Source organism: Microtus oregoni, unplaced genomic scaffold, assembly GCF_018167655.1.
Source record: "Microtus oregoni isolate MIOR12 unplaced genomic scaffold, Mior012 000046F_ref0000063, whole genome shotgun sequence".
In the NCBI taxonomy this organism is placed as follows: domain Eukaryota; kingdom Metazoa; phylum Chordata; class Mammalia; order Rodentia; family Cricetidae; genus Microtus; species Microtus oregoni.
This window is the reverse complement of record NW_024543220.1, coordinates 96,968-112,079: the sequence shown is the minus strand read 5'-3', so window position 1 is coordinate 112,079 and position 15,112 is coordinate 96,968. Positions and strand designations below refer to the sequence as shown.

The 15,112-nt window shown below is 43.6% G+C and overlaps 1 protein-coding gene, 1 non-coding gene and 1 pseudogene across 2 annotated transcripts; 1 reads left to right on the top strand and 2 right to left on the bottom strand.

The window, feature by feature from the left end:
- Positions 1–3,436: 3,436 nt before the first annotated feature.
- Positions 3,437–3,537, top strand: LOC121435727 (annotated as a pseudogene).
- Positions 3,538–7,703: 4,166 nt separating this feature from the next.
- LOC121435599 (protein FMC1 homolog) lies at positions 7,704–13,684 on the bottom strand. Its single transcript, XM_041635055.1, has 3 exons — positions 13,563–13,684; positions 12,476–12,836; positions 7,704–7,994 (listed from the first exon to the last, which is right to left on the bottom strand). Exons 2-3 carry the CDS (start codon positions 12,611–12,613, stop codon positions 7,791–7,793), a joined length of 342 nt encoding a protein of 113 aa, XP_041490989.1. The 5' UTR covers positions 12,614–12,836; positions 13,563–13,684; the 3' UTR covers positions 7,704–7,790.
- Trnar-ccu lies at positions 13,274–13,346 on the bottom strand. The gene has a single exon. It is a non-coding gene; the product is annotated as a tRNA-Arg (tRNA).
- Positions 13,685–15,112: the final 1,428 nt, after the last annotated feature.

The window sequence follows — 15,112 nt, the reverse complement described above, 5'->3', positions numbered from 1 at the left end:
TGTATGGGGTCTGGTGCCCTCTTCTGGCCTGCAGGCATACACACAGACAGAACATTGTATACATAATAAATAAATAAATAAATATTTTTTTAAAAATATTCTGTCTGTGTATATGCCTGCAGGCCAGAAGAGGGCACTAGACCTCATTACAGATGGTTGTGAGCCACCATGTGGTTGCTGGGAATTGAACTCAGGACCTTTGGAAGAGCAGGCAGTGCTCTTAACCTCTGAGCCATCTCTCCAGCCCCATAAATAAATATCTTTAAGAAAAGAAAAAGAAATTACCATCTGTGTGGTGGTATCCTCCTCTAATCTCAGCTACTTGGGAGACTGAGGCAAGATGAACAACAACAACAAAAAAAAAATCCAAAGTGCTCTGGCATCGTTCTGAATCGAAGGCCCGCCTGAACTGATAGGAACATGTGTTGAAGGTGGGTAAAAGTGCTTGTTGTGCAAGACTAACAGCCTGAGTTCAATCCCCAGACCAACAGGGGAAAGAGTGAACCAACTCAGGAAAGTTAGCATTGACTCCAGGTCCCCACATTCAAACACACAAACATAAATACAATTAAAACCAGGTGCTGGTGGTGCATGCCTTTAATCCCAGCACTCAGGAGGCAGAGGCAGGCAGATCTCTGTGAGTTCAAGACCAACCTGGTCTACAAGAGTCCCAGGACGGACTCCAAAGCTACAGAGAAACCCTGTCTCGAAAAACTGGAAAAAAGAAAGAAAGAAAATGTCCTGTATACAACAACAATATTTATTATGGTCCAGACGGGATCCTATTTTTGTGAGTCATATTGACTCATATTAGTCAATTACCTGGACCCCTGGCCAAGGGAAATCAACTCGCAGAGGCATATACCTGAATATTTTTGCCAGCCCTGAAGAAAAGGCTTCTAAACTCCATAAAAAAAAATATATATATATATATCACTTAAATGCTCGTTCTTTGCAGCACCATACTGGTTTCTCCAGAGCCACTGCCTTACAAATAACCACTCAATGTTCGGCCTGTGCTCCTTTTCATAATACACCCATTGCTGGAGTTAATCCTCGTGGTCTTAAACTGAATGACATTTGGCAGATGGATGTTACCCACCTACCCTCAGCTGGAAAGCTTAAATATATGCATGTTTCAGTTGATACTTGCTCTAAAGTAGTTTTTGCTTCGTTGCATAGTGGAGAGAAAATTAAGGATGTGATAACTCATTGCCTGCTGGCTTTTGCTTATATGGGCTTACCTAATGTTATTAAAACAGATAATGGGCCTGCATATACTAGTGGAAAATTTCAAACTTTTTGTGTAAATAATGATATTAAACATATTACAGGTATTCCATATAACCCTACTGGACAAGCAATAGTAGAAAGAATGCATATGGTTATAAAACAGTATTTCACAAAAATAAATAGGGGGGAGTATATTCTCCCAATGCACAATTGGCTTCTATTTTATTTATTCTAAATTTTTAACTGTGGATTGTGAGGGTCACTCAGCCATGGAAAGACATTGGAATAAAAGTTATCAGTCCTTAGGATGGGTACGATGGAAAGAACTTATTACAGGACAATGGAAGGAGCCCGCACCCCTGTTGGCTAGGGTGAGAGGAGCTGTTTGTGTTTTCCCTCCAGGAACGGATAAGCCCATTTGGGTACCAGAGCGATATGTTCGGGCTGTGGAAAATGATGAGAAAGGATCCTGTGATGGGCCTGAGAATGACACCTGTCGTTCTCTTGATGAGCCTCCTGGTGAGTCCCAGTCAAGCGGAAAGCACTGTGTGAAGCCTGGTAAGGAACCCCCTTGTATTGATCAGTGAGCCAAACTAGTTCTTTGTATTCATCTTTCTATTCCTCAAACTATACAGCTGGAACTGCTTTAAGCAATATGGCGATAGAACAGGCATGTATGTGTATGTATATATATATATATATATATATATATATATATATATTTTTTTTTTTTTTTTTTTTGGTTTTTCGAGACAGGGTTTCTCTGTGGTTTTGGAGCCTGACCTGGAACTAGCTCTTGTAGACCAGGCTGGTCTCGAACTCACAGAGATCCGCCTGCCTCTGCCTCCCGAGTGCTGGGATTAAAGGCATGCGCCACCACCGCCCGGCTGAACAGGCTTCTATTAATCAAACCTTTTCCTTTGTGAATGCTTTATGGCTTTGTTACATTTTTTGGGCTATGAATATTACTTTAAAGGAATCCTATGCAAGTGAGTGTAGTTCCTATCTTTCTTTTATGGAATATTTCTCTGAGAGCCCAGGCACTATTAAATCCTGTGTTGTTTTAGTTTTCTTTTTTTTTTTAAACTTTTATTTATTTATTTATTTATTTAACTTTATTATGTTTGTTTGTGTGAAGGTGTCAGATCTCATGGAACTGCATTTTCAGACAGTTGTGAGCTGCCATGTGGGTGCTGGGAATCGAATCCGGGTCCTCTGGAAGAGCAGTCAGTGCTCTTAACCGCTGAGCCATCTCTCCAGCCCCTAGTTTTCTTTCTTTTTTCTCTTCCTTTTTGTAGTATGGAATAGCACCATTGAGGCTTAAATACACAGCCGTCAATGGCCAACAGGTGAAAATCCCAGCCTCTGATCTTCTAGGTAAGGCACAGCTTTTAGTAACTTCAATTAGAAGGCTCTAGATAGGGAAGAGCAGCTGAAGGCCAGGATTCAATTGGTCCCAACAAGAAAAGAAAAGAAAAAATCAAAAAAGGAAGAAAAAATAAGAAAGACAGCTGGGCAGTGGTGGCACACGCTTTAGTCCCAGCACTTCGGAGGCAGAGACGGGCAGCTCTCTTAGGCCAGCCTGGCCTACAGAGTGAGTTCCAAGACAGGGCTACAAAGAAAAACCCTGCCATAAAAAAACAAAACAACAACAACAACAAAAAAAAAAAAACAGAAAGAGTGTGTGTGTGTGTCTGCGTGTGTGTTCCCCCTTTCAAAATAAAAACAAAAGAGTAGAGTACTGGTTTAGTACTCGTACGGTCCTGGGTTCAATCCCCAGTACCACAAGAAAGAAAGAAAAAATTCTGTACATAACAAATTAGCCTAAATTAACTTGTTTATAGTTCAAAAGTGCATTGGTTTCTTTCCCCTCCACAAAATTGTAGAAGGCGAACATCTGATTCATTATACATGTTTTTTTTAATATTTATTTTATTTATTTATTATGTATACAATATTCTGTCTGTGTGTATGCCTGCAGGCCAGAAGAGGGCGCCAGACCTCTTTACAGATGGTTGTGAGCCACCATGTGGTTGCCAGGAATTGAACTCAGGACCTTTGGAAGAGCAGGCGGTGCTCTTAACCGCTGAGCCATCTCTCCAGCCCCATTATACATGTTTTTATTTATAATTCAAACTCCCAACACCAAGAAAACTAAGAGCAGCCTGGTGGTGGTGGCCACACCTTTAATCCCAGCACTTCCTTGCTTCTGTAGCACTTACACTGCAATTGAACAATACAGAGAGGATTAGCATGGCCCTGCACAAAGAGGACATGCAAATTTGTGAAACTGTCATATTTTTTAAATCAGGTAAAAATTATAATTTTAGTAATATATATTTCTTTCTTTCCTTTTGGGTTTTTTGGGTTTTTTTTTTTTTTTTTGGTTTTCGAGACAGGGTTTCTCTGTCGTTTTTTTGGAGCCTGCTCCTGGAACTAGCTCTTGTAGACCAGGCTGGTCTCGAACTCACAGAGATCCGCCTGCCTCTGCCTCCTGAGTGCTGGGATTAAAGGCGTGCGCCACCACGGCCCGGCTTCCTTTTGGTTTTTTTGACACAGGTTTTCTCTGTGTAGTTCTAGCTGTCCTGAAACTCACTCTGTAGACCAGGCTGGCCTCCAATTTGTAGAGATCTACCTATCTCTGCCTCCCAAGTGCTGGGATTAAAGGTGTGCCATCACCATCTGGTTCAGTAGTCTATTATTTCTACACTTTTTTTCTTTTTCTTTTTTTTTTCTTTTTTTGGTTTTTCGAGACAGGGTTTCTCTGTAGCTTTGGAGTCTGTCCTGGAACTAGCTCTTGTAGACCAGGTTGGCTTCGAACTCACAGAGATCTGCCTGCCTCTGTCTCCCAAGTGCTGGGATTATTTTGACTAGAGTAAAATATTTATTTGTGAATGCAAATTATTATTTATATCAGAAATATCATGCAGTTGCATAAATATAATTTCTTCTATGAACTATTCAGTCAAAAAATTTTTAATTATACATTTTCCTGAAATGCTAAACTAGTTTAGTAAATTGGTTTCATTGGGATTGATACTAGAAAGAAATACTAAAAGTTAAAATTCCTTTCTATGTACTAGGAAAATTGAATTTTAAGATACTTAAGGCATTTAACCTTCATGTGACTTCTAAAAACAGCATAGGAACTTGTACTCAGTAACATTAAATTTATATGTTCCCCGTTACTGGCTCAGTTTCTCTTTATTCTTCTGGTATTGGCTTCTCAAAATTCTTTTTTGTTTTGTTTTGTTTTTCGAAACAGGGTTTCTTTGTAGTTTTAGAGTCTGTCCTGGGCCTAGCTAGCTCTTGTAGACCAAGTTGGCCTTGAACACACAGAGATCCACCTGCCTCCGCCTCCCTACAACTGGAATTAAAGGTGTGTGCCACCACTACCTAGCAGCTTCTGAAAAATCTGTATTGTATATCTTCAGTATTGTATTTTTTTTTTTTTTTTTTTTTTTGGTTTTTCGAGACAGGGTTTCCCTGTGGTTTTGGAGCCTGTCCCGGAACTAGCTCTTGTAGACCAGGCTGGTCTCGAACTCACAGAGATCCACCTGCCTCTGCCTCCCGAGTGCTGGGATTAAAGGCGTGCGCCACCACCGCCCGGCTTTATCTTCAGTATTGTAGTAAAGAATTGTCAGTAAATAATTTTTATCAGAAAAAAAGGATTATTAGTGCTTGAATTGAGGCAGACAAGGTGAAGATAGAGGAATAAGGAGGAACTAGAAGATGCAGAAGTCACAGAATACATTTGGAGAGCAAGGAGACCTATACCAAACAGGCCAAGTTTTGTATTGGTTAGCCAAACGCATTAGGAACATTGGTTCAAGTGCAGTTTAAAAGGAAGAGCAAGTTGACAGTAGTAGGCGGTAGATGTTGCCCTCTTCCTGGACATCTATGGGCTGGGGTTCAGCTGTGGCTATCATCCACAGAAGCCATTGCTTCTCAGGCCTAAGGAAGTAATACCTCCCACTGTCGTTAGCTTACTGCTTGACATCACTTAATTCTTCCCAAATCTTCACACATCCCTTTTAACTCTTCTCAGGCTTATTCCATCTGTTTCTTGTCAGGACCCTAACACATCACAGTTGGGTCCTTTTTTTCCCCCAAGACAGGGTTTCTCTGTAGCTTTGGCGTCTGTCCTGGAACTTGCTCTGTAGTCCAGGCTGGTCTCAAACTCACAGAGATCCACTCCTCTCTGCCTCCCAAGTGCTGGGATTAAAGGAATACACTGCCGTCGCCACCTGGTTACAGTTGTGTACTTTTATAAAAGACACAGTAGACCAGCAAGTAGGTAAAATCACTTGAAGCATAAGAATAAGAACATGAGTTCAAGTCCCTGGATCCCACTGTGGAAGGAGAAAACTGACTCCCTAAAATTGTCCTCTTACCTTTCTACCTGCATGGTGGTACACAAACACCTGCACTCATACAAATCATACAGTAAGAAAATAAAAGTTTTGAAAGATGCACACCTGTGTGGTGGTGGTGCACGCCTTTAATCCCAGCACTCGGGAGGGAGGCAGAGGCAGGGAGATCTCTTTGAGTTTGAGGCCAGCCTGGTTTACAAGAGCTAGTTCCAGGACAGCCAGGGCTACACAAGGAAACCCTGTCTCGAAAAACAAAACAAAAAAATTATAGAATTTTTTAGCTGGGCGGTTTTGGCATACGCCTTTAATCCCAGCACTGGGGAGGCAGAGAGACCTCTGAGTTCAAGGCCAGCCTGGTCTATGGAGTGAGTTCCAGGACAGGCCCCAAAGCTGTTTTTAAAACAACAACAACAACAACAAAAAGAATTCCTTAGGAAACTGCCGGGCAGTGGTAGCACTTGCCTTTAGTCCCAGTTCTCGAGAAGCAGAGGCAGGTGAATTCCTAAGAGCTCAAGGCTAGCCTGCAAGTTCCAGGACAGGCTCCAAATCTACACAGAGAAACCCTGTTTCAAAAAAACAAAACAAACAAAAACACCCAAATAATTCCTTAAGACATTAGGCTTGCATTACTTATTTTTTTTTATATTTTAAAATATTTATATTCGGGGCTGGAGAGATGGCTCAGTGGTTAAGATCATTGCCTGCTCTTCCAAGGGTCCTGAGTTCAATATCCGGCAACCACATGGTGGCTCACAACCATCTGTAATGAGGTCTAGTGCCCTCTTCTGGCCTGCAGGCATACACACAGACAGAATATTGTATAAACAAATAAGTAAATAAGTAAGTAAATAAATAAATATTTTAAAGAAATAAATAAAATATTTATGTTCAGAGCTCAGCATGGTGGTACTTTAATTCCAGCACTCTGGAGGCAGAGGCAGGCAGGTCCCTGAGTTCAAGGTTCACTTGGCTTACATAGCAAGTTCCAGGCCAATCAGAACTACATCATGAGACCCAATCTCAAAAATAAGCAAAAGTAAAACAAAAAATTATTTTTAGATTATGTATATGTGGAGGCAGGACAGATGACTTGGTGGTTAAGAGCACAGATTGATCTTCCAGATGTCCTGAGTTCAAGTCTCAGCAACCACTTGGTAGCTCACAACCATCTATAATGGGATCTGATGAACTCTTCTGGCGTAAACGTGTACATGCAGATAGCATTCATTCATAAAATATGTCTTCAAAAATATGTCTATGTGTATGAGTATGTGCACATGAGTGCAGGTCCTGTAGAGAGCAGAGGTGCTAGATCCCTTGAAACTAGAGTTATACAGTTGTTAGTACCTGACATGGGGGCTAGACACCAAACTCATCTCACTCCTGACCACTGAGCCCATCTCCATTTATTACTTTAAAAAAAGAAGAAGAAAAGGAGGAGGAAGAAGAAGAAAGAAGAGAAAAAAGAACCCTGGGTTATAAAATTAGACCAAGTCCATCAGGGCCGATGGGATAGGCTCCCTGGTTAGTTTGCACATGTCCCTGGCACCCTCATTAACAGTCATGTTAGTGGAAGCTTCTAATCCCCAAGCTGGGAAGCAGAGATGGTCCTGAGGACGTGCTAGTCAGTCTCTGGACCGAAAATAGTGAGCTCTATTCAGTGAGAGATACTGTCTCAAGAAGTAAGGTGGAGGGCTGGAGAGATGCCTCAGAGGTTAAGAGCACTGACTGCTCTTCCAAAGGTTCTGAGTTCAATTCCCAGCAACCACATGGTGGCTCACAACTATCTGTAATGAGGTCTGGTGCCCTCTTCTGGCCTGCAGGCATACAAGCAAAACAGAATATTGTATATATAATAAATAAGTAAATAAGTAAATATTTAAAAAAAAAAAAAGAAGTAAGGTGGAGAAGCACTTGAGGATGGCATCCTCTTGTCAACCTCTGGCCTCCACATGAACCTTCATGTGCAGAGCACCGACACCCACAAAATCAATTAATCCAATGTAAAAAAGTTCAGCAAATTCATTTGCAGACCCCTCCAGTTTTATTTCCCTAGCCACTCAGGAAACAAAAAAATACAGGACTAAACAACAAAAAAACAGTTTAAAAAATATTTAATGATAAATACATATTGGTAGAAATGGTTAAATTCTTGAATGAAGGGACATCTGAGGGCTCTCTCCATCATGGCTCCCAGCCCTTCCCTCCAGGCTGACGGGGCAACTGGAGGCCCACCAAACCAGCAGACTCCTCCACTGAACGCTCACCCTTGCCATGAAATTCCTGATGAAGAGCTACATGCTGCCGGATGCTACGCAAGAGGCAGAGATAGGTGGCCGCTTGGAAGTGAAGCTCATGTTGGGCTCGGCATAACTTCTCGCTGGTGACCTAAAAAGTAATTAACAAAGTCAGACGTCTGTTAACACTCTAAAGTTTCCACAAACCCACAGGGGAAGAGTTAATACATGAGCTTTTCTACAATGTAAACAGAAAATACAAACATGCTTGTATGTATAGTTAGTGCCTTCATAGGAGCACTCTTGTTCTGCCACATAAAGAACATACATGCCTCGGGTCTGCCCCCTACTACATGTTTTTATTTGTAATTCAAGCTCCCAACACCAAGAAAATTAACAGCAGCCTGGTGGTGGTGGCCCACACCTTTAATCCCAACATTCAAGGAGGCAGAGGCAGTTAGATCTCTGTCTGAGTAGACCAGGCTGGCCTGGAACTATCAAGCCTACCTATGCAGCCATTCACCGCCATCACTGGACTTACTGTATCATTTTTATTGTGAAAAAGAGAAAATATTCATCTAGAAGAGTCCATAGCAGAGAAGAAGATGCAGTGGGCTGAACATGGTGGCCAGGGCCATGAGAGAGCAAGAGATAGTGGGTTGGAAGGAGAATGAATAGCTCGGGGAAGGGAACAGAGAGCTGGAACATGCCTGGGGGAGGGGGCAGTTAGCAGGGCCAGGATGCTAGCTAGTGCAGGGGCTTGGAAATGTACAAGTACTTATGAGTAGGGACTGTGAATGCGCAAAGGCTAGCAGGGACCTTGATGTGCAATCACAGATGCAATCAAATGGAGAACAAGTCCCACCTTCCAAGAGCAAGGGAAATGACTCCTTTGTGGGGTAGAAAACCCCGTTTCACAAGTTCCTGAGGAATACTGGCTTTTATATAATGTACAAAAACCTCTCTGTAGCCCATTTCTGGATATAGGGACTTCCTGAAACCTAACACCTTTTACTACAAAATCAGAAACTACAAAATCTCTTTTACTACAAAATCTCAAAAATAATGGCTTTGTACTCAACAGTAGCAACATGAAGATCATATATATGTATCTATGTGTATGCGTTTGTGAATATATATATATATATATATATATATATATATAAAGTATGTTTTTATATTAAACTTGTTTGTACAATTTAGCCATCTGGAAAATCTGGATTCTAATGACGTGAACAAGCTAAAACGTCCATATCAATGCCTAGAGTAACTCAATAGCATGCTTGTTCTTCATAATACTTGAGTTTTAGTACTCTACCCTTAACTGTTTGGGTTTCCAAGGTTGTGAAAAAGGAGTGGGAACATCAAGAAATTGTGCATGAATGGGGATGTGTTTTACCCCTGTGAATATCCACAGTTAAAATATGAAAACTCAAGCCTGGCATTAGTGGCATAAACCGTTAATCCCAGCACTTGGGAGGCAGAGGCTGGTGGAGCTCCATGAGTTTGAGGCCAGCCTGGTCTACAAAGAGAGTTCTAGGGCAACCAGAGCTGTTAGACAGAGAAACCCTGCCTCAAAACAAACAAAAAAACAAACAAACAAAATAAAACTTAAAAAAAAAAATTAGACAACTCAAGCATGTAGTATCTAATGTATTACCAGCAGCACTCACCTGCTAGAATCGGAATGTTTTTAGAGACAAGGTCTTACTATGTAGCATGGACTGGCCTGTAATTCCATCTTCTTCAAAAAAGGGTTTTACAAATGCTGAGATTTGCAGGTATGTGACACCATAATCACATTGTCAAACTTGGTGTGTGTGTGTGTATGACTGCTTTTTGAGAAAATGGTCTCACTATGTATACTAGCTGACTTGAAAAATCACTGTAAGAAACCAGGTGTGGTGGCTGGCGCACACCTTTAATCCCAGCACTCAGGAGGCAGAGGCAGGTGGGTTTCTGTGAGTTCCAGGCCAGCGTGGTGTACAGAGTGAGTTCCAGGGCAGCCTAGACTACGCAAAGAGAAACCCTATCTCAGAAAAAAAAAAAAAAGACAAACAAAAACACACAAAAAAAGAAAGAAAAAAGAAATTCACAGTCAGTAGGTAAGAATACTTGCTGCTAAACCTGATGCCCTGAGTTCAGTCCCCCAGAACCCACACAGTAGAGAAAGAGAACTGACTCCCTACAAATTGTTCTCCAGCCCCCACATGTTTGGCATGCACACCACCCCAAAAGTAGATATATAAATACATTAAAAGATGAAGGTAGCTTTTCCTCCTACTGGGTCGCCTTGCCCAGCCTTGACATGAGGGTTTGTGCCTGTGCCTGATCTTATTGTATCTTGTGCCATGTTCAGCTGGTGACCCTAGTAGTCCCGCTCTTTTCTGTGGGGAGACAGGGCTGTGAGTGGATCTGGAAGAGATGGGAGGTTAGGAGGACTGGGAGGAGTGGAGGGAGGGGAAGCTGCAGGTGTGATGTAAAAAGAATAATTTCATCCTTCTCCCTAGGCAACAGAAAAGATGAGCACAGAAAGCTTCTGTCAGCCCTGAGCCAGGAGGAAATAGAAATCATTCCCCATAGTCTATATGCATTCGCTTAGAAATAGCATGGAATTTCTTTTTTGTTTTGTTTCGGTTTCTGTTTTTTGAGAGAGAGTTTCTCTGTGTAATCTTGGCTGTCCTGGAACTATTCCTGTAGGCAGGCTGGCCTCAAACTCACAGAGATCTGCTTGCCTCTGCCTCCCAAATCCTGGGATCAAAGGCATGTGCCACCACCTAGAGTTGAATTTCTAGTGGCCTCAGACAAGTACTTTCCTGCCGCCTCTTACCATCAGACTTGACATTTCTGAGGCTTGTTTTTGTTGTTGGTGTTTTGTTTTGTTTGCTATTTTCTTGAGACAGGGAAGCTCTGGTTGGCTTGTAACGTTTTTCATAGATCAGGTTGGCCTGAACTCAGGTATCTGCCTGCCTATGTTTCAGAAGTGCTTGGGTTAAAGATGTGGGTCAGCCCTAGAGTTTTGTTTTTTTGTTAGTTTGTTTGTTTTTGCTTTTTCCAGACAGGGTTTCTCTGTGTAACAGTACTAGCTGTCCTGGAAGTTGCTCTGTAGATCCGCCTGCCTCTGTCTCCCGAGTGCTGGGATTAAAGATGTGTGCCACCACAGCCTGGCCAGCCGTGGAGTTGTGAGCATGAATTGTTGGTGTTTTTCTGAGGAGTTTTGCTGTTACTGTTCGGTTTTGTTGTGTTTTGAGACAAGGATTCACTGTGAAACTATGGCTGTCCTGGAATTCAACTCTAGACCAGACTGGCCTCAAACTCAGGAGTCTGCGTGCGGGGATGAAAGGCGTATGTCACCACTGGCAGGTGCAATCTTACTCTTAATTTTTGGTCCAAGTTCTTAATACACACAGTCCCTAACATTATGACTTTCTAAAAGCTAAGCAGCTTTTAGTTCTAAGGTTTTCCATTGTTCAAATTCAGCGGTAAGATGAAGCTCAAGGACATTAGATTTTCTTCTCCTAAATTCTAGTTATGCTTATTCTTATACAGGTAACTATCCTGAGCCTTAGCTGTCCAAAGGCAGAGAACTGACTTGGGAAATGAACCACCTTCCTTTCCTACTAAGAGGAAATGGAGTGTGGATTTCACAGTGGTACCTAAGGATCGCATTCTGTGTATTTATGTTTGTTACAGCGGGGAAACCTTTAACGTGGGACTATAGGTGGCTCAGAGGTTAAGAGTACCAGCTTTTCTTCCAGAAATCCTGAGTTCAATTCCCAGCAACCACAAGGGGGCTAACAGCCACCTATAGTGAAGTCTGATGCCCTCTTCTGGCCTGCAGCTATGCATGCAGACAGAAACACTATATACATAATAATCTTTTAAAAAATGCATCTTGTTATATAGCAAGGTAATTAGCTAGTAGTGCAATCTCTTTATACAAGTCATTGCTTTTCTCAATGGTGAACAAAATATTACATAAATAAAACATATGCCAATATTCCCTACTTCATTATCTTAAAAATTGTCTTTGTCTGGCCCGTGCCTTCCTTTAATCCTTGAGCTCAGGAGACAGGGGAGACCTGAGTTCAAGGTCAGTCTGGTCTACATAGCAAATTCCAGGTCGGCTAATTTAATAGTGAAATTCTCTCTCTCTCTCTCTCTCACACACACACACACACACACACACACACACACACACACTCACACACACACACACACACTCCCGCCACACAAAAACATTGCTTCCTATAAAAACTTAATGTGGAAAGTGTGAGGAGAGGGGATGTTTGTGCCCTTGTGCCTTTAAGGGTAAGGACCCCTGGGGCCTACTTTGTACAATGCCCGTCCCTTAATCCCATACCCATGTACCAGACAAACCAATGAAATCGTCAGAGACAGCTCCACCCTGGGGGATGGCAAATACGAAGTCCCTAAGAAGGTGCACCCCACGTGGCTTTGGGGTCAGTAGGGGGACTGGAGGCACAGGCTAGCCCAGGGCCTGGGTTACGTGGTGAGAACCGCAGGTGGAGGACAGGTCAGCTCAGACACGTTTTCCCCAAGACGTCGCCATCACCCTGCCCAGACCCACCCTCGTCTGCCCTTCCCGAGACCCGGACGCGGCTTCCGTACCCGATGTGCTCGGAAGGCCTTCACCAGGTACCGGTAGGCCGCAGTGTCGCGATACGGTCGCCCGGTGGCCGCGTTCAGGTAGCGCAGCTCCCGCAGAAGGCCTCTAAGAGTGCGCGCCGGGGACCCCAGGGCCGCCATTCTCCTGTCCTTGGCGAGCCAGGTTCCTCGCGAAGCCGCGCTCGCTGGGACGGCCGCTCCTGTGCGCGCCACAGCGCCGTCTACCGTCCGCCTGCGAGCGAGCGACACGCCAGGGGCGCGCTGGGAAGAGAACCGTAAAGGTAGCGACTCCCGGAGGACCTTCGGACGGCGTCGCTTCGGACGTCCATTAGTCGGTGGCCGCTGACATTCAGGAGAAAAGCGGCTGGCAGGAGACAGTGTGGATTTGACTCAGGTCATGTGAAAAAGGTCTAACCCATTTCTTCCAGGGATGTCAAAACTAAACGCATCGACCTCCAAACTTCGTGACACCCGCAGCCCCGGGGAAGAAAATGGGCTTGTATCCTGATGTGGCAAACCGCAGCCCCTCAGCTTTACTAGCAAACACCAGTGTCTCTAGTTTTAAAACAAAATGGCTGGGTGATGGTGGCGCATGCCTTTAATCCCAGCACTCGGGAGGCAGAGAAAGGCAGATTTCTGTGAATTCAAGACCAGTCTGGTCTCTACATAGTTTGTTCCAGGACAACCAGAGCTATATAGTGAGCTCCTGTCTCAAAAATAAATACATAAAACAAAATGAATAATAAATTTGACTCAATGCTCGCGTTTTAACTAGAAGGAAGGTACAAGAAAAAAACAGACCACCCCAGATGGGACTCGAACCCACAATCCCTGGCTTAGGAGGCCAATGCCTTATCCATTAGGCCACTGGGGCTCTCTGAACTGAGGCGCTCAAACATCATAATCAACTTATTTCCTGTTTATACGTCATCTCCCTAAAGTTGTCTTTACCCTATCCCTGAACCAAATCTATTATCTGTATGAAAGTGGTGCCTGCTGGGAAATGTAGTTTAGAAATCAAGAGCCAACGGTTTTACCCTGTAAAATAGTAGGTGCAATGAAAGCAGAACCGGCTCCTGCCTTTGCTTACGTGTTCTTGTTGCTGAGCGTAGTAGAACTGCGCCTGCGCAATAGAGGGCCTGAGGGGATGCCGTGCCAAATCGGCGACCGAGAAAAGTGGCCAGTTCTTCCTCGCTCTCATTTCATTCTCCGTCAAAATTTCCCCGGAAAGCCAGGCCCCTTCCGACTGGGCTGCTTTTCAGGGTTTGTCTGTGCTCTAGCCCGTCGTTAGGTGGCGTTTGTGTAGTGGTCAGTTTGTTTCCGGTTGCAATACTGAGACCATTTCCGCCGCCAGCAATGTGTTAGAATGGCTGTGTTTCGAAATTTCAAGCGGGCTGTAAATATAAGGCTGCGGAAAATTAATAGTTACTATAGAAGGAACTAATTAGGAATAATTTGGAGTTAGCTTTTCTGCTGGGTTTATTCCTAATTGTATACTTTGGAGAAGACCACTTTTTGAGGTCATTTGGCTCTCCATTTTCTAAGAGACAGTTCTGTCTACTTTAAGTCGCCAAACTAGACCCTGTCTCATTAGCTTCTTATGTCTTAACCTTTATCTAGCATCGGTCACTTCTTTATACCAGCCGTTCAGGTGTCTGAGCCAGGTAGACTCTTCCCCCAGCCCAACACCCCCTGAGTGGATCTTCAGCATCCATAACCCCAGCATTGGGGAGGAGTAGTCAGCAAGATCTCTAGAGCTCACTGCTGCACGGTCTAGCCAAAGCTCCAGGTTCAGTGAGCAAGCCTGTCTCCAAAGAAAGAAAGATACTCAGAGTCAACCTCCGACCTCCACTCATGCACACACAAGTGAGCATACTGGCACACAACTCTCCCCCCCTTCTTTCTTTCTTTGGTTTTTGAGATTTGGTTTCTCTGTGTAGCTCTGGCTGTCCTGGAACTCACTGTGTAGACCAGGCTGGCCTCGAACTCATAGATCTGCCTGCCCCTGTCTCCCAAGTGCTAGAATTAAAGACTTGTGCCACTGTCGCCTGGCACACACATTTTTTTTTTTTTTAAATAAAGCAAACATGAAGCTGGAGAGATGCCTCAGTTGTTAAGAGTGCATACCTGAGTTCAGTTCCCAGCGCGCACATAAGGTGGTTTACAACCTCTCCTTAACTCCAGGGGACCTGACTTGGGCACCTGCATTCACATGTACATACATCTATCATGCCGCAGAAGAGAGCTGCTTACTGGTTTTCTCCTCTTAGCTTTCTCAGCCTGCTTTCTTGTGCAGTCCAGGACCACCTGCCCAGGGATGGCACAACCCGTAATGGACTGGGCCCTCCCCCGTAAATCACCTACACTGCAGACTTACCCACAGCCTGATCTCATGGAGGCATATTTCATCTGAGGCTCCTCCCTCTCTGGTCACTCTAGCTGTGTCAAGTTGACATAAAACTAGCGAGTAAAAAAAAAAAAATCTGTTAAAAATATACACATAAAACAAGCTGGGCGGTGGTGGTGCACTCCTGTAATCCCAGGAAAATACACAGTCTGGATTATGTGTATTATTGTGTTTTCCTTGAATTTTTTGATCGTGAAGGAGCTAAGTGACCAACATATATACTTTAAAGGTAT